Here is a 20005-nt window from a genome sequence, read left to right as displayed (position 1 = left end):
ATCCTAATAATGTGACAAATTACTGGGTTAGAGTCATAAGTGTCTTTCTTCATGGGGATGTTTTTCAGTGACAGGGACTGTGAGACTAGTCAGGATTGAGAGAAAGATGAACGGAGCAAAGTGCAGAGACCCTTGATGAAAACCTGCTCCAGACAGATCAGGACCCCCTTCCAACAGAACAATGACCCTAAGTACACAGCCAAGACAAACCAGGAGTGGCTTCGGGACAAGTCTCCTTGAGTGGCCCAGCCAGAGCCCGGACTTGAACCCGATTGAACATCTCTGGAGAGACCTGAAAGTAGCTGTCTAACGACGCTCCCCTTCCAAACGGACAGAGCTTGAGAGGATCTACAGAGAAGAATGGGAGAAACTCCACAAATACAGGTGTGCCAAGCTTGTAGCGTCATACCCAAGAAGACTCAAGGCTGTAATTGCTGCCAAAGGTCCTTCAACAAAGTACTGAGTAAAGGGTCTGAATAGTTATGTAAATGAGATATTTCCATAATTTTGGTTGTTTGTAAATTAGCAAAACTTTCAAAAACTGTTTTTGCTTTGTCATTATGGGGTATTATGTGCAGATGAATTGATTTTAGAATAAGGCTGTAACGTAACAAAGTGTGGAAAAAGTTGAGGGGTCTGAATACTTTCCGAATGCACTGTATAGTGTTGTGCTGCATGTCAGTCAGTGTCTCATGTATGACCTGTACTCTCATGGACACCACGTGTTCTTTCCCAACTGTCCTGGACGCATGGTAAGAGCACCAACATTGACAGTGTCCCTACGCCTGTGCACTGGCAACTCTGAAGAAGAGCAGTGTGGTGGGGAGTAATTCAGCCATAATCCCCCTTTCTCCTCACTCCCCCTCTCCCCCTTCTCCTGTGGTTCTATTCATATTCTAATCACAGCTTTCCCTTCTCCAGCTCACAGGCACTCCATCAGAGCCCTCCCAACTTCCTCCCTTTGTGGCCAGTGCTCTCCTCCGAGGCACACTAAAATAAGGTTGCCTCAAGGAGAGGGGGAGATGGGGGAAATTACCCCCCCCTACAAAGTTCGCACTTGTGCCATTTTAGACTAGGCAACATTGTAATTTTTTTTTATAAAGGCATCATAGTAAAGTGGGTGTTTTGAAATAAGAAAGTGATTGGAATGTGTGGAGAAAAAATATATAGTAGCAATGGTCATGTTGCAGTTCCCATGGCCAATGGAGGAAGACAGACATCAAAAAAGTTCAGAAACGGGCCAACAAGTGTTCATGGGATCTCGGACTTTAAATAAGAGGGGTGGAGGAGGCGGTGGGTTTGTGTGTGTGTGTAGGACCAGGGTGGGGGGGTATAAAAACGTATTAAATGCTATAATGGAAGACGGGGAGGCCACAGTGCTAGGATTGCATAGATCTAAGCCTCTTTTTTTCTTGGGGAGGGAGCCTTTCTTATTCAAAGCAGCCCCACAAAAGACTTCCAGTGAGCCTTGCCACATCCCCATCTGACTTGAGGCCATTCATCAGCCTTCTGAGCCTATCAATGACATGTCCCCATCAGGGCTCCTATAAAATCAGACCCTTTCCCATGAAACATCAGCAAACATTTTGACGGGTCTGGCTTTCCCCCGCTGGATTTCTGGAGTCTCTACCCCCCCCTCCCTCTCCCCCACCACCACCTCCCCTCACCACCAACACCACCCCTCTCTCGGCAGAGCCCAGAGCCTCACCATCTCCTGCCACGGATAGGCAGTGGTCACGGAGACACGGAGCTAGACAAGAGGAAACCTACTGAGGAGGGGGAGACGTGCACAGAGCCATTTTCTTGGAGGAGCCAGTGTGCCGTTGATGGGAAGAGGATGCATTGTGGGCTGCTGGAGGAGCCTGATATGGATTCCACAGGTTGGTCATCCTGTCCTGCAACACTGCAGACTTGCCTTATCAGGATGCATGGGGAACCACTTTCTGTTGTGGATCACTATAGCCACTGGGCCCCTGGGAATTTGTGACTTTCTAAACAGCCAGTTTAGAGCCATGTGTTAGATTTTAGTTTCTTTAAGAAGTCAACAAAAGATACATTGTGGTTTTGTGCCATTAACTCATGACAAATATATACCAACAAAAAGCAGGTTTTAGGGGTGGTTTGATTATGGAATGACATTAGGCCATTTATTTTGTGCCTAAACATTGATTAAGGAGCATGAATGAAACGTCAACTATTAGACTACATTCAGCAACTTTACAGCAGGATTCCTAAAAGTTTTCAATTTCTTTGGGAAAAAAGTATCTTCCAAGCCTTCGAGGCGCTTGTAGCCTGTGATGCACCTGCTTCTTGCAAACAACTTCTGAAATAAGCGGCCAGTCGCCCGCAGCAGGATAAAGTCGCACGGCATGACCCAAGAATCAGCCTAAAGTAAATTCGATGTAATATCAAAAACTAAATATTTATGGTAAACGTATTGTTGTTCTGAAAAGTGGGCTCTTAAAATGTTAAAATAAGGCGATTATAAGTAACAGCCATAATATGCAGATGTAGGCTATAATTAGTTAGAATGAATGTTGCGGCTTTAGCTATGCGTTTTTCTAATTGTGCTCTTAATCTAACGTCATCCTTAATTTTATTCGACTCGTTTATTTACTTTACTTTATAATCGTCGGGGAGTTTTTCCCCCTGCTGTTTATGGTAATTCGCTGTCTGGTGGGGAGTTGGTTAACATGAAAGAGTGTGCCTATAAAATTATCAGAGATCCGTTTAGCCCGTTGATCGAATTTAATCCAATTATTTAGAGCTCTACTTTATCTGTGCTCATGGCAAATGATTCAATTACAACCCAAGGATCAGTGCTACAATGGAGAATTATTTTCACCTCAGTGGACTAACTTCATCAATGATTGGGGAAACATTTTAAAGTATCAGCTAGTCTAGTGCACAATACATGTAAATAAGTTACACGTCAGTCTAATAATGTACTGGTATTAATTGTAATGATGTAATGTAATGTGATGTAATGATGGTGATATTATTATAAATAATTATGATGATGACAATAATGATTATTTTTGTTTATTAATTTGATAATTCCTTTAAACTTGATGGACCTGATGACAGCACGTGTTCTCGTTGTAAACAATGTCAGGCAGCCTTATCATACTGTTCTGTTCTTACAATTAAAAACGAATGCCTGGCCTAAGGCTATAGAATATGAGGGCATTGCAAAGATCAAAGATAAATTAGGCATAGCCTACACGTTTGATTTTATTCATGAGATAAACCATTCTAGCTCATGTCTTAGGCTATTTATTGTAACAGCGCGTGCCACTCATCAACCAAATGTTCATTTATCCTTTTAGTTCGGAGTCTCTAACTTTTCTATTTCCATGACCTCTTCTCCAACCCCTTCTGATGGGATGGAACAGGTTGCCTTGCCAACAGTCAAACCTGGCAACTGCTACTATGGTGATTGTTGTCATGCGGGCAACAGGATCTACAGGACTACGAGAAATATTAGAAGTGTTTCTGTCCCAAGAAAGGACACCAGTTGAGCTATTTCTAAGTAGAAATTAGAATGGGACAAAGGCCTCTGTGTCGCGAGGCTGCTCTAGCAATGAGCGCGGACTCAATTGGGCAAGTGTGCGCGCTTGTAGTCCCATCAAGAACAATGAATGATTCCTGCAGTGTTGGTGAAAACATTTCAAATAGAAGCACAACTGCGCTAGGCCCCAACAATAGATTGTAGTCGAATTTTCTGTCACATTAGGTTACCAAATGAGTGTGTGTAGGCAGTGATATGCAACTGGTTGTGCACTGTGAGACGTGAGCTAGACTGAGTCTTTGGCCTTTTTTTGCATTTGGCAAAATGTGACTTAAAATTTAGGTATAAAAAGGACACCTGTTGCAGCTGCAGCTTTAAGCAAAGTCAACTTTTGATAAACAAACCTGATTGTTAGATTGTGATTTATTGAGATAACTTTTTTTGTGAACCACATTTTGAAATAGGCCCGATATTGATTAGGGACAATAGAGTAGGCTAACAAAATATTGGACACATCTGACCACCCAATTGTTGCCACATTTTGATGGGCCATAGCGCAAATGAATAAATAATTCATCCTCACATGGGCTACTGAAAGAAACCTACAATTGTACATTTCTGTAGGCTTTCCCTTGATCTGTGGGCCATCTTGCCTTTTTCTAGAGAGCTGGATTGAAAGATGCCTCAACGAGAACGAGAGCAAGCGGTGTTCCAGCCACACGTCCCTGGGGAATACGTCCAATGACGAAAGTAAGCAGTGACTGTATAACGCTTTAATGTTGTATTTTTTACTCCAACTCATAAAGCAATGGATAAATATCTCTTGAAATAATCTATTGTCATGGGGCTAAATTAAGAGTGCTATTGATTAAATTGATATTTGCTATAAAAAGGTGCGCAATAATAAGATGCGCAAAATATGGCAAAAGTCAGTGCACTTGTAGGATTGGAATTTGTTCAAATAAAGCACACAAATTTATTCACAAAACGTGTCAATAACAAATGTCCGTGATAATCCACTGATTATCATAATCATAATATTGGTGATTGTTGCAGAGTAGAATAGTTGCATAAAAAGAGAAACTCACTTTTTTAGTTGTGTACTGCATCAAGCATCAATCTTTTGTCTGGCCTTGATCAGTTTAGATTTAATTTGAAATTTTACCATTTTTATTCACAGCAACTGGTTATTTATTAAAATGTTATATTGTGCTGGCTAGGTACTTAATTGAAGAGGTGTGATGGTTGAAAATAGTTGACACATCCCTTTTTTGTCTGTGAAAGATGAGGAGAAAGAAAACAACAGGGCATCTAAACCACATTCAACACCAGCTACCCTACAATGGTAAGTGTTCGTATATTTACCTCTTTCCTGACCTGTTTATTTCATTATCTACTTTTTGGTGAAAGTATGGAACTTGGTCCAACAAAATCCAATCAGATTTGCATAATGTTGTTTTGTCCTAAAGCTGTAATTCTAGAGATGTAATGTTAATTCAATGTTCTCCATGCATGAACTATTCTGCACATTTATTTTGTATTATTTGATGCATTTGCAATTTAGCTTTTTGTTTGTTGATCAAATTAACAAGTGCATTTCCCTATTTTGTTCTTATATTGTTTGCAAAAATATGTTTGAGGATATATACAGTATACAGTCTTCTCATGTAGTGGCCTATAAAATGTAATCATGTAAAGATGAAGGACATAATTGTAACATTAAACAGCACCTTTTAAGAAGCGAACTATCAATTTATCAGCTTTGGTGAGCATTGTAAGGGCGCTTACAGTTTACATTTACAATATGACATGGATGCAGCTGTTGGGCTGGAAGGATGGGTTAATTAGTATAATGGCTTTTTCACAAAAATATAAATATTTTCATGCAATTCATAGGACCAGAGACGTGTGTAGTTGCACCTTTTATGATCAGAAGGGAATAGTATTCATTAGACACAACTAAAACAGTAAGCTGACTATGTCAAGACATTCTCCTTCGTTTAATTATTTGTTGTCTGTACCTGATATTTCATTCCTTCTGGTGAAAACACAATGGTGAAAACACTTGATCGGTCTGTTTGTTGGAGATGTCATTTTTTGAAGGGTGGTGAATATGTGTTTATCAGTCATTTTCAGGCCACTGTGGTTGAAGCGGGTTGGTTTGTGTAGTGTTCAATCAATCAAATGTATTTATAAAGCCCTTTTTACATCAGCAAATGTCATAAGGTGCCATACAGAAACCTAGCCTAAAACCCCAAACAGCAAGCAATGCAGATGTAGAAGCACGGTGGCTAGGAAAAACTCCCTAGAAAGGCAGAACCCTAGGAAGAAACCTAGAGAGGAACCAGGCTCTGAGAGGTGGCCAGTCCTCTTCTTGCTGTGCCAGATGGAGATTATAAGAGTACATGGCCAATAAGGCCAGATTGTTCTTCAAGATGTTCAAACGTTCATATTTAGCTAGATATACCTGGTCTATGGGAATATAGAGGAGCGTTGTAAATCCCCAGGGATTACACAGTCATTCACATTTCAACAGCAGTGAGGGAATTTCCCATTTTCATCTCACTCCTGAAATGGTCCTTTTTGTTTTGGTTTATTGCTTGAGGGAGGTGTTCATGAGTCATAATATTGAGTATTCCTGTGAAATGTTCTTATTTAACACTGCTCTGTAATAGGACAGATGAAATAATAGTTGTTGCTTTCTTTTGCACTTAAAATACAGGTGTACATAGCCTCTTGATACCTATGAGTAATAGCAGACAGTTCATTTTATGTTCATGAGAAGTTCAAAATAACTTTTTTTAATCATCCTGAATTGTATTACATGTATGCTACTAAGAGTGATTGATCACAACCGATAAGTGTATTATAGCACTTTTAAGCTCTTCACGCATGTTTTAATGCTTAGTATGGTTAAGTATTTATGCTATACAGTAGATTATTTATGCTATACAGTAGAGATATTATGCTATACAGTAGATTATTTATGCTATACACTATAGATATTATGCTATATAGTAGAGATATTATGCTATACAGTAGAGTATTTATGCTATACAGTAGAGATATTATGCTATACAGTAGATTATTTATGCTCTACACTATAGATATTATGCTATATAGTAGAGATATTATGCTATACAGTAGAGATATTATGCTATACAGTAGAGATATTATGCTATACACTATAGATATTATGCTATACAGTATAGATATTATGCTATACAGTAGAGATATTATGCTATACAGTAGAGATATTATGTTATACAGTAGAGTATTTATGCTATACAGAGAGGTAATATGTTATACAGTAGAGATGTTATGCTATACAGTAGAGTATTTATGCTATACAGTAGAGATATTATGCTATACAGTAGAGATATTATGCTATACAGTAGAGTATTTATGCTATACAGTAGAGATATTATGCTATACAGTAGAGTATTTATGCTATACAGTAGAGATATTATGCTATACAGTAGAGTATTTATGCTATACAGTAGAGATATTATGCTATACAGTGGAGATATTATGTTATACAGTAGAGTATTTATGCTATACAGTAGAGATATTATGTTATACAGTAGAGTATTTATGCTATACAGTAGAGTATTTATGCTATACGGTAGAGATATTATGCTATACAGTGGAGATATTATGTTATACAGTAGAGATATTATGCTATACAGTGGAGATATTATGTTATACAGTAGAGATATTATGCTATACAGTGGAGATATTATGTTATACAGTAGAGATATTATGTTATACAGTAGAGTATTTATGCTATACAGTAGAGATATTATGTTATACAGTAGAGATATTATGCTATACAGTAGATTATTTATGCTATACAGTAGAGATATTATGCTATACAGTGGAGATATTATGTTATACAGTAGCGATATTATGTTATACAGTAGAGTATTTATGCTATACAGTAGAGATATTATGCTATACAGTGGAGATATTTTGTTATACAGTAGAGATATTATGCTATACAGTAGAGTATTTATGCTATACAGTAGAGTATTTATGCTATACAGTAGAGATATTATGCTATACAGTGGAGATATTATGTTATACAGTGGATATATTATGTTATACAGTAGAGATATTATGCTATACAGTGGAGATATTATGTTATACAGTAGAGATATTATGCTATACAGTAGAGTATTTATGCTATACAGTAGAGATATTATGTTATACAGTAGAGTATTTATGCTATACAGAGAGGTAATATGTTATACAGTAGAGATGTTATGCTATACAGTAGAGTATTTATGCTATACAGTAGAGATATTATGCTATACAGTAGAGATATTATGCTATACAGTAGAGTATTTATGCTATACAGTAGAGATATTATGCTATACAGTAGAGTATTTATGCTATACAGTAGAGTATTTATGCTATACAGTAGAGATATTATGCTATACAGTGGAGATATTATGTTATACAGTAGAGTATTTATGCTATACAGTAGAGATATTATGTTATACAGTAGAGTATTTATGCTATACAGTAGAGTATTTATGCTATACGGTAGAGATATTATGCTATACAGTGGAGATATTATGTTATACAGTAGAGATATTATGCTATACAGTGGAGATATTATGTTATACAGTAGAGATATTATGCTATACAGTAGAGTATTTATGCTATACAGTAGAGATATTATGCTATAAAGTGGAGATATTATGTTATACAGTAGAGATATTATGTTATACAGTAGAGTATTTATGCTATACAGTAGAGATATTATGTTATACAGTAGAGATATTATGCTATACAGTAGAGTATTTATGCTATACAGTAGAGATATTATGCTATACAGTGGAGATATTATGTTATACAGTAGCGATATTATGTTATACAGTAGAGTATTTATGCTATACAGTAGAGTATTTATGCTATACAGTGGAGTATTTATGCTATACAGTAGAGATATTATGCTATACAGTGGAGATATTTTGTTATACAGTAGAGATATTATGCTATACAGTAGAGTATTTATGCTATACAGTAGAGTATTTATGCTATACAGTAGAGATATTATGCTATACAGTGGAGATATTATGTTATACAGTAGAGATATTATGCTATACAGTGGAGATATTATGTTATACAGTAGAGATATTATGCTATACAGTGGAGATATTATGTTATACAGTAGAGATATTATGCTATACAGTAGAGTATTTATGCTATACAGTAGAGATATTATGCTATAAAGTGGAGATATTATGTTATACAGTAGAGATATTATGTTATACAGTAGAGTATTTATGCTATACAGTAGAGATATTATGTTATACAGTAGAGATATTATGCTATACAGTGGAGATATTATGTTATACAGTAGAGTATTTATGCTATACAGTAGAGATATTATGTTATACAGTAGAGTATTTATGCTATACAGTAGAGTATTTATGCTATACAGTAGAGTATTTATGCTATACAGTGGAGATATTATGTTATACAGTAGAGTATTTATGCTATACAGTAGATATATTATGTTATACAGTAGAGTATTTATGCTATACAGTAGAGTATTTATGCTATACAGTAGAGTATTTATGCTATACAGTAGAGTATTTATGCTATACAGTGGAGATATTATGTTATACAGTAGAGTATTTATGTTATACAGTAGAGTATTTATGCTATACAGTAGAGTATTTATGCTATACAGTGGATATATTATGCTATACAGTAGAGTATTTATGTTATACAGTAGAGTATTTATGCTATACAGTAGAGTATTTATGCTATACAGTAGAGTATTTATGCTATACAGTAGAGTATTTATGCTATACAGTGGAGATATTATGTTATACAGTAGAGTATTTATGCTATACAGTAGAGTATTTATGCTATACAGTAGAGTATTTATGCTATACAGTGGAGATATTATGTTATACAGTAGAGTATTTATGCTATACAGTAGAGATATTATGCTATACAGTGGAGATATTATGCTATACAGTAGAGATATTATGCTATACAGAAGAGATATTATGCTATACAGTGGAGATATTATGCTATACAGTAGAGATATTATGTTATACAGTAGAGTATTTATGCTATACAGTGGAGATATTATGTTATACAGTAGAGTATTTATGCTATACAGTAGAGATATTATGCTATACAGTGGAGATATTATGCTATACAGTAGAGATATTATGCTATACAGTAGAGATATTATGCTATACAGTGGAGATATTATGCTATACAGTAGAGATATTATGTTATACAGTAGAGTATTTATGCTATACAGTAGAGTATTTATGCTATACAGTGGAGATATTATGTTATACAGTAGAGTATTTATGCTATACAGTAGAGTATTTATGCTATACAGTGGAGATATTATGTTATACAGTAGAGTATTTATGCTATACAGTAGAGATATTATGCTATACAGTGGAGATATTATGCTATACAGTAGAGATATTATGCTATACAGTAGAGATATTATGCTATACAGTGGAGATATTATGCTATACAGTAGATATATTATGTTATACAGTAGAGTATTTATGCTATACAGTGGAGATATTATGTTATACAGTAGAGTATTTATGCTATACAGTAGAGATATTATGCTATACAGTGAGATATTATGCTATACAGTAGAGATTTATGCTATACAGAGATATTATGCTATACAGTAGAGATATTATGCTATACAGTGGAGATATTATGCTATACAGTAGAGTATTTATGCTATACAGTAGAGTATTTATGTTATACAGTAGAGTATTTATGCTATACAGTAGAGTATTTATGCTATACAGTAGAGTATTTATGCTATACAGTGGAGATATTATGTTATACAGTAGAGTATTTATGCTATACAGTAGAGTATTTATGTTATACAGTAGAGTATTTATGCTATACAGTAGAGTATTTATGCTATACAGTAGAGTATTTATGCTATACAGTGGAGATATTATGTTATACAGTAGAGTATTTATGCTATACAGTAGAGATATTATGCTATACAGTAGAGTATTTATGCTATACAGTAGAGTATTTATGCTATACAGTGGAGATATTATGTTATACAGTAGAGTATTTATGCTATACAGTAGAGTATTTATGCTATACTTTGGAGATATAATGTTATACAGTAGAGTATTTATGCTATACAGTAGAGTATTTATGCTATACAGTGGAGATATTATGTTATACAGTAGAGTATTTATGCTATACAGTAGAGATATTATGCTATACAGTAGAGTATTTATGTTATACAGTGGAGATATTATGCTATACAGTAGAGATATTATGTTATACAGTAGAGTATTTATTTTATACAGTGGAGATATTATGTTATACAGTAGAGTATTTATGCTATACAGTAGAGATATTATGCTATACAGTAGAGTATTTATGTTATACAGTGGAGATATTATGTTATACAGTAGAGTTTTTATGCTATACAGTAGAGATATTATGCTATACAGTAGAGATATTATGTTATACAGTAGAGTATTTATGCTATACAGTAGAGTATTTATGCTATACAGTGGAGATAATATGTTATACAGTAGAGTATTTATGCTATACAGTAGAGTATTTATGCTATACAGTGGAGATATTATGTTATACAGTAGAGTATTTATGCTATACAGTGGAGATATTATGTTATACAGTAGAGTATTTATGCTATACAGTAGAGATATTATGTTATATAGTAGAGTATTTATGTTATACAGTAGAGTATTTATGCTATACAGTAGAGTATTTATGCTATACAGTAGAGATATTATGTTATACAGTAGAGTATTTATGCTATACAGTAGAGTATTTATGCTATACAGTGGAGATATTATGTTATACAGTAGAGTATTTATGCTATACAGTAGAGTATTTATGCTATACAGTAGAGATATTATGTTATACAGTAGAGTATTTATGCTATACAGTAGAGTATTTATGCTATACAGTGGAGATATTATGTTATACAGTAGAGTATTTATGCTATACAGTAGAGATATTATGTTATACAGTAGAGATATTATGCTTTGAAATGATGGTTGTAGTTCCGTCTTTCCCAGATGTTAAAAAATAAATCCACATGTAATTTCGCAAAGCAGCTCCTAATTTAGGTTAGATTATTCATCTAATATGGTCCACTAGAAAATAACCTTCCCTTGACTGAAGAGTAAACTGGGTAACACTTTATTTGGATGCCGGTAAATACAGTAGATGCCAGACTAAAGATGTCTTTGAGGTCGGTAAGAAGTCCATGGTATTAGGGGGGGATTGACTGACAGGTCTGCTTTTCACCTACAGGCTGGAGGAGAACTATGAGATTGCAGAAGGGGTTTGTATCCCCCGCAGTGCTCTCTACATGCACTACCTGGACTTCTGTGAGAAGCACGACACACAGCCTGTCAATGCCGCCAGCTTTGGGAAGGTAGGACACAGCACTCTGAACCCGTCACTGACCAGTTTAACAATAAACTTAGGAGGGCCTGCTTGGTTTAGCCCAAACTAATGTTGTGAACATAATACTTCACAGAAAGAGAAAGTGAAATAGCCCCATTGGTGCAGTAGGCTATACCTGCGTAGGAAGGTTACCATCTTTCAGAACTATCTTCTTCATAGACAATAGTAAAACATGAAAGGGGAAATAAATAGCATTGAATAGCATGCTTACTGATTGTGTATGTAAATCAGTCTCATGGCTTGTAACGGTATATTTGCAAAGTAATATCGACATGTACAGTGCCTTCGGGAAGTATTCAGACCCCTTGACTTTTTCCACATTTTGTTATGTTACAGTCTTATTCTAAAATAGATTCAATAAATAAAAATCCTCAAAAATCTACACACAATATTCCATAATGACAAAACAAAAACACGTTTTTTAGACATTGTTGCTAATTTATTAAAAACTAAAAACTAAAATACCACATTTACATACGTTTTCAGACCTTTTGCTATGAGACTGAAAATTGAGCTCAGATGCATCCTGTTTCCATTGGTCATCCTTGAGATGTTTCTACAACTTGAATGGAGTTCACCTGTGCTAAATTCAGTTGATTGGACATGATTTGGAAAGGCAAACACCTGTATATATAAGGTCCCACAGTTGACAGTGCATGTCAGAGCAAAAACCAAGCCATGAGGTCAAAGGAATTGTCCGTAGAGCTCCGAGATAGGATTGTGTCGAGGCACAGATCTGGGGAAGGGTACCAAAAAATGTCTGCAGCATTGAAGGTCCCCAAAAATACAGTGGCTTCCAACATTCTTAAATGGAAGAAGTTTGGAAATACCAAGACTCTTCCTAGAGCTGGCTACCTGGCCAAACGGAGCAATCGGGGGAGAAGGGCCTTGGTCAGGGAGGTGACCAAGAACCCGATGGTCACTCTGACAGAGCACCAGAGTTCCTCTGTGGAGATGGGAGAACATTCCAGAAGGACAGCCATCTCTGCAGCACTCCACCAATCAGGCCTTTATGGTATAGTGGCCAGATGGAAGCCACGCCTTAGTAAAAGGCACATGACAGCCCACTTGGAGTTTGCCAAAAGGCACCTAAAGACTCTCAGAACATGTGAAACAAGATTATCTTGTGTGATGAAACCAAGATTGAACTCTTTAGCCTGTATGCCAAGCGTCACATCTGGAGGAAACCTTCCAACAGGACAACGACCCTAAAGCACACAGGCAAGACAACGCAGGAGTGGCTTCAGGACAAGTCTCTGAGTGGCCCTGCCAGATCCCGGACTTAAACTTGATCAAACATCTCTGGAGAGATCTGAAAATAGCTGTGCAGCAACGCTCCCCATCCACCCTGACAGAGCTTGAGAGGATCTGCAGAGAAGAATGGGAGAAACTCCCCAAATACACACACGTGTGCCAAGCTTATAGCGTCATACCCAAGAAGACTCAAGGCTGTAATCGCTGCCAAAGGTGCTTCAACAAAGTACTGAGTAAAGGGTCAGAATACCTCTGTAAATGTAATATTTCAGTTTTTTTAATATATATAAATTAGCAACAATTTCTTAAAACCTGTTTTTGCTTTGTTGTTATTAGGTATTGTGTGTAGATGTTGAGGGGGGAAAAACAATTTAATGAATTTTATAATAACAACCTAACCTAACAAAATGTGGAAAAAGTCAAGGGGTCTGAATACTTTCCGAAAGTACTGTAGTTATTGAGAGCCAACGGAACAGCCCACTGATGGTTCCTCTGAAAACTACTGGACTGATTACACAGCTAGAGTAAACATGCTCGCCTCTGTTCCCGAAACCCAGAGACGCCCGTTTACCCACCTACTCCCAGCCACCCCGAACACCCGGACCCTGACCCCCAGCCCCATCCTCATCCCACTCCCCCACCCCATCCCTCCCCAGCTCCTGTCGGAGGATATTGAAAAAGAGAAGGGGCCTGGATTAATGTGTAATTAAAGGAAATCTGGAAGGGTGAGATGTTGCGGAATGTTAGATCAGTGGCTGGAGCAGTGTGGGGTGTCCTTTAGGAAGGCTTCATTGATTCGGGACAAAAAAACGAGCAAGGGCCTGGGCTGCCTCCCTGTCTGCTCATTTATCAAGCGGGTCCTGACAGAAACTTCACAGCTTGGCCTCTTTTTTCACCCCACACAATGGAAAGCTCCACTGTTTGCTAAAGTTTCTGCACCAGGAGCTGAACCAAGGAGCCAATCTCATGGACAAAAAGAAAGAGGGGGAGGGGAGAGATTTTGTAGAGGTTTTTAATATATATATAAAAATAATACCCCTGAACATGTAAAAAAAAAATTATGGTTCCCAAAGCCTTTTTCTCCAATACAGACCTCCCTGGGGTTAAGGCTCTGGGAACTTCACAGCTCTTCACATCTAGAACAGACCTCATTAAACAGATACTAACCCAAAACATTTGAGATACTTTCACTTGATTCATTGATATGTTCAATATGGATTTTCCTGTCATTCTTTGAGCTGTACAAGAATATCAATAATTCTGGATGGGGTTGTTACTTCAGCCGCTAGCTGAGGAAATTGTGGACTTTTTTCTTGAGTTGTCCTTTTAGTGTATCTCTTCCTTTACATCTACAGTGTGATATCCTGTCAAGAGTGATAATGCATTTTTAATAGGTGCTTTACATGGAGGATATACACATCAAAAAGCATGAAGAATCTCACACAATCTCACAATCTCATCTTATGTAACATAGTTTTGGCGTGGGACCTGTTGCAGAGGAAAAATAATTGATACACTTCAAAATTCTCTGATTCTAACAGATTATTAGACAACAGTTTCCACAACTAACCACAAGAAGACTGGGGACCAGGGGACAGTCAAAGTAAGTCAATGTTGTTTTCTACTTTTATGATCAAAATTCCTCAATGCATGAGCTGTCATGTCCTTCTTTGTGCACATTGGTTTTCGTATTTTTTTCATTAATTCAAGAGAAACACCATTGTTTTGTATGATGAAAGTTAAAAGCTCAACCTTTCAATGAAAAAATACTCAGTATTGGAGAATGATAGTTGGATGGAGATAGTGAAGAGTGAGAGCCTGCTTTTAAGGATTCTTCAAGCCAGTACTCTTCACTATTTGAGGATGCAACCCCTCAAAATCCTATGATGACCTGCCACACCCTCACACCCAGATTAAGGCTCTTTAGTGGAAATGTTGGTCAAATAAATCCACAGCAAGAAAAGATGACTGTGAAAACTTTATTTTCCATTTATACACATCTCTAACAACTATTCCCTAAAGGTACCACTACTATGGCATCGCTGTGAAGGAGAGTTCCCAGTACTACGATGTGATGTATTCCAAGAAGGGGGCGGCGTGGGTGAACGAGACTGGCAAGAAGGAGGTCACCAAGCAAACAGTGGCGTATTCACCACGCTCCAAACTGGGGACGCTCCTGCCAGACTTTCCAAATGTCAAAGACCTAAATCTGCCCGCCAGTCTGTCAGAAGAGAAGGTAAACAGGACTCTAAAACGTCCCACAACCCCCTCCTCTTTCGTTCCTCTCGTACCCTCTGGCTCTCTCCTTTTATCTGCCCCGGACCTTCACTGAGTTCACTTAAGAGAAGAAGGACCTTGAGGATTTATATGTTTCTGGCTTCTCACTAACTCTTAATCTTGTGGGGAGATAATAAGATCCAGTGCGGGACAAAGGACAAGCTCTAGCTGTCCTGCTTTTAAAAGAGGGGGTCATCATTTTCAATGGTTTGTGAGTTGCTGATCTCTAAAGCTGGTTTTATGTAACATAGTTTTGGCGTGGGACCTGTTGCAGGTATTTATTGCTGCTGAGGCTCTTGGAAGGGATTTATTGTCTTGTTTTTTGTATCAATCCCTTTGTGTATTATATCACTTGAAAACACTAGCTGCCGTATAAATATTGTAGTTGAATCCAGTTCCCCGATTAGAATATATCCTAACTGAAGCAGCATCCTGGTCATTCACTAAGAAAGTCACTAAGAAACAGTATGTCCCTTTGATAAGTAGAATTGTGTTACCGACTTGGACCACGTTATTGCCATGCATTTAGAGTACATTAAGAAAGCAGTCAAGCCTCTTGACTTTTTCACATTTTATTACGTTACTGACTTATTCTAATATTGATTAAATAATTTCCCCCCTCAATCTACACACAATACCTCATAATGACAAAGCAAAAACATTTAGACAACATTTTTAAAAGAAATACCTTATTTACATAAGTATTCAGACCCTTTGCTATGTGTCTCGAAATTGAGCTCAGGTGCATCCTGTATCTATTGATCATTCTTGAGATGCTTCTACAACTTGATTGGAGTCCTCCTGGGGTAAATTCAATTGATTGGACATGATTTGGAAAGGCACACACCTGTCTGTATATGGTCCCACAGTTGACAATGCATGTCAGAGCAAAAACCAAGCCATGAGGTTCAAAGGAATTGTCCGTAGAGCTCTGACACAGATCTGGGGAAGGGTATCAAAACATTTCTGTGGCATTGAAGGTCCCCAAGAACACAGTGGCCTCCATCATTCTTAAATGGAAGAAATTTGAAACCACCAAGACTCTTCTGAGAGCTGGCCCCCCGGCCAAACTGAGCAATCAGTTTGGCCTTGGTCAGGGAGGTGACGAAGAACACAATGGTCACTCTAACAGAGCTGGGAGATGGGAGAACCTTCCAGAAAGACAACCATCTCGGCAGCACTCCACCACTCAGGCCTTTATGGTAGAGTGGCCAGACGGAAGGCACATGACAGCCCGCTTAGAGTTTGCCAAAAGGCACCTAAAGCACTCTCAGACCATGAGAAACAAAACTCTCTGGAGTGACGAAACCAAGATTGAACTCTTTGGCCTGAATGCCAAATGTTACATCTGGAGGAAACTTGGCACCATCCCTACGGTGAAGCATGGTGGTGGCAGCATCATGCTGTGGGGATGTGTTTCAGCGGCAGGGACTGGGATACTAGTCAGGATCAAGGGAAAGATGACTGGAGAAAAGTACAGAGAGAACCTTGATGAAAATCTGTTCCAGAGTGTTCAGAACTTCAGACTGAGGCGAAGGTTCACCTTCCAACAGGGCAACGACCCTAAGCACACAGCCAAGACAACACAGGAGTGGCTTCAGGACAAGTCTCTGAATGTCCTTGAGTGGCCCTGCCTGAGCCCGGACTTGAACCTGATTGAACATCTCTGGATAAACCTGAAAATAGCTGTGCATCGATGCTCCCCATACAACCTGATAGAGCTTGAGAGAATCTGTAGAAAAGAATGGGGGAAACTCCCCAAATACAGGTGTGCCAAGCCTGTAGAATCATACCCAAGAAGACTCAAGGCTGTAATCGCTGCCAAAAGTGCTTCAACAAAGTACTGAGTAAAGGGTCTGAATAATTATGTATATGTAATTTCAGTTAAAAAAATGTTTATACAATTGCAAACATTTCTAAAAACCTGTTTTTGCTTTGTCATTATGAGGTATTGTGTGTAGATTGATGAGGGAAAAAACAATTTAATACATTTTTGAATAAGGTTGTTACGTGACAAAATGTGGAAAAAGTAAAGGGGTCTGAATACTTTCCGAATGCACTGTGTACTCAGTGTTCTCTGCATTTTCCTACAGGTGTCAACGTTCATCATGATGTACAGAACTCACTGCCAGAGGATACTGGATACAGTAATACGCGCAAACTTTGACGAGGCAAGCCACTTTTCATATCTGTCCATCTCAATAACTCTCTCATCGTCACTCAATGCATAGTTTTACCTCAACTGTATTCATATCCTAGCATACCTTTGTCTGTACATTATGCCTTGAATCTATTCTATCACGCCCAGAAACCTGCTCCTTCTACTCTCTGTTCCAAACGTACTAGACGGCCAGTTCTTATAACCTTTAGCCTTACCCTTATCCTACTCCTCCTCTGTTCCTCTGTTGCCCTAGACACCATATGTGAATTGATTGCCCCCCATCTATCTTCAGCGCTTGTGCTATTAGGTGACCTAAACTGGGACATGGTTAACAACCCGGCCATCCAACAATCTAAGCTTGATGCTCTCAATTTCACACAAATGATCAATGAACCTACCAGGTACAAACCCAAATCTGTAAACACGGGCAACCTCATAGATATCATCCTAACCAACCTGCCCTCCAAATAAACCTCTGCTGTCTTCAATGAGGATCTCAGCAATCACTGCCTCATTGCCTGTGTCCGTAATGGGTCTGCAGTCAAACGACCACCCCTCATCACTGTCAAACGCTCCCTAAAACACTTCAGCTAGCAGGCCTTTCTAATCAACCTGGCCTGGGTATCCTGGAAGGATATTGACCTCATTCTGTCAGTAGAGGATGCCTGGTTATTCGTTAAAAGTGCCTTCCTCACCATCTTAAATAAGCACGGCCCATTCAACAAATGTAGAACCAGGAACAGATATACAGTGGGGCAAAAAAGTATATAGTCAGCCACCAATTGTGCAAGTTCTCCCACTTAAAAAGATGAGAGAGGCCTGCAATTTTCATCATAGGTACACTTCAACTATGACAGACAAAATTAGAGAAAGAAAATCCAGAAAATCACATTGTAGGATGTTTAATGAATTTATTTGCAAATTATGGTGGAAAATAAGTATATTTACTGGTCACCCCTAAAGCCAATCGGCTGGCTTTCCTTCCAGTTCTCTGCAGCCAATGACTGGAACGAACTGCAAAAATCACTGAAGCTGGAGACTCATATCTCCCTCACTAGCTTTAAGCACCAGCTGTCAGAGCAGCTCACAGATCACTGCACGTGTACATAGCTCATCTGTAAATAGCCCATCCAACTACCTCATCCCCATACTGTTATTTTCTGTTATCTCTACTTGCACACTCATCTTCTGCACATCTATCACTCCAGTGTTTAATTGCTATATTGTAATTATTTTGCCACTGTGGACTATTTATTGCCTTACCTCCCTTATCCTACCTCATTTGCACACACTGTATATAGACCTTTTCAATTGTATTATTGACTGTATGTTTGTTTACTCCATGTGTAACTCTGTGTTGTTGTTTGTGTTGCACTGCTTTGCTTTATTTTGGCCAGGTCACAGTTGTAAATGAGAACTTGTTCTCAACTAGCCTACCTGGTTAAATAAAGTGAAATAAGGTGAAATAAATAAATAAAATAAATTATGCCCCTTTATTTACCAGTCCCACTAAATGAAACAGGCCTTTGTGTTTCTTTTTTTGTGGACTTTTTTTATTCTCTTTTTGAAATTGGGTTCAAAAAAGGAAAAGATTATGAGCTTCCAAATTAAAACCTACCATTTTCATGATCTAATCTCATAACCCGTAATCAAATGTTTATGCTACAAGCCTATCACAAGAAACTGCTTCTAACTTGAATTCACAATATTGTTCATCAATATTGTTTAAGTCTCTCTAGTCTCTTTAGTTGTATTGTATGTGATGTTAAGACAATAACCCTCCTATAACCCTCCTCTCTTGGGTGTCTCCAGGTCCAGAGCTTCCTGCTGCACTTTTGGCAGGGCATGCCCCCGCACATGCTCCCTGTCCTGGGCTCCTCCACTGTGGTCAACATTGTGGGCGTCTGTGACTCCATCCTCTATAAGGCAATCTCTGGGGTTCTCATGCCCACAGTCCTTCAAGCACTGCCTGATAGGTGAATGAGTGTGCACTGTCGCTCCTATCCACTCCCCAGGGATGAGTAATACTACAATCCTGTGTTTCAGCCCAACATTTCAAATTCATAGACAGATCTATGAATGCAAAGACTGACAGTCCATGAGATCCACACCGTTTTAAACATACTTTGACCTGTATATTGTTTGTTTAAAAGACTGGCTTAGCAAACTTGCCATTTTGAGAGCTTCCCACTGGGCACACAAATCAAATCAAATCAAATCAAATCAAATTTTATTTGTCACATACACATGGTTAGCAGATGTTAATGCGAGTGTAGCGAAATGCTTGTGCTTCTAGTTCCGACAATGCAGTAATAACGAGCAAGTAATCT

At 37.9% G+C, this 20005-nt stretch overlaps 1 protein-coding gene across 1 annotated transcript in view; it reads left to right on the top strand.

Moving 5' to 3' along the window:
- The first annotated feature begins 1641 nt into the window (after positions 1-1641).
- LOC112232097 (transcription factor RFX4) overlaps positions 1642-20005 on the top strand; it is a 33830-nt gene continuing 15466 nt past the window's right edge. Inside the window, exons 1-8 of the mRNA XM_024398898.2 lie at positions 1642-1880; positions 4175-4261; positions 4796-4856; positions 11828-11951; positions 14779-14840; positions 15260-15473; positions 17608-17685; positions 19488-19651. Of these exons, the coding sequence (XP_024254666.1) occupies positions 1838-1880; positions 4175-4261; positions 4796-4856; positions 11828-11951; positions 14779-14840; positions 15260-15473; positions 17608-17685; positions 19488-19651 (833 nt within the window). The 5' untranslated portion in view covers positions 1642-1837. The remainder of the gene's footprint in view (positions 1881-4174; positions 4262-4795; positions 4857-11827; positions 11952-14778; positions 14841-15259; positions 15474-17607; positions 17686-19487; positions 19652-20005) is intronic.

This window comes from Oncorhynchus tshawytscha, linkage group LG06 (genome assembly GCF_018296145.1).
Source record: "Oncorhynchus tshawytscha isolate Ot180627B linkage group LG06, Otsh_v2.0, whole genome shotgun sequence".
NCBI lineage: Eukaryota > Metazoa > Chordata > Actinopteri > Salmoniformes > Salmonidae > Oncorhynchus > Oncorhynchus tshawytscha.
This window is presented reverse-complemented; position numbering and strand designations above follow the sequence as displayed.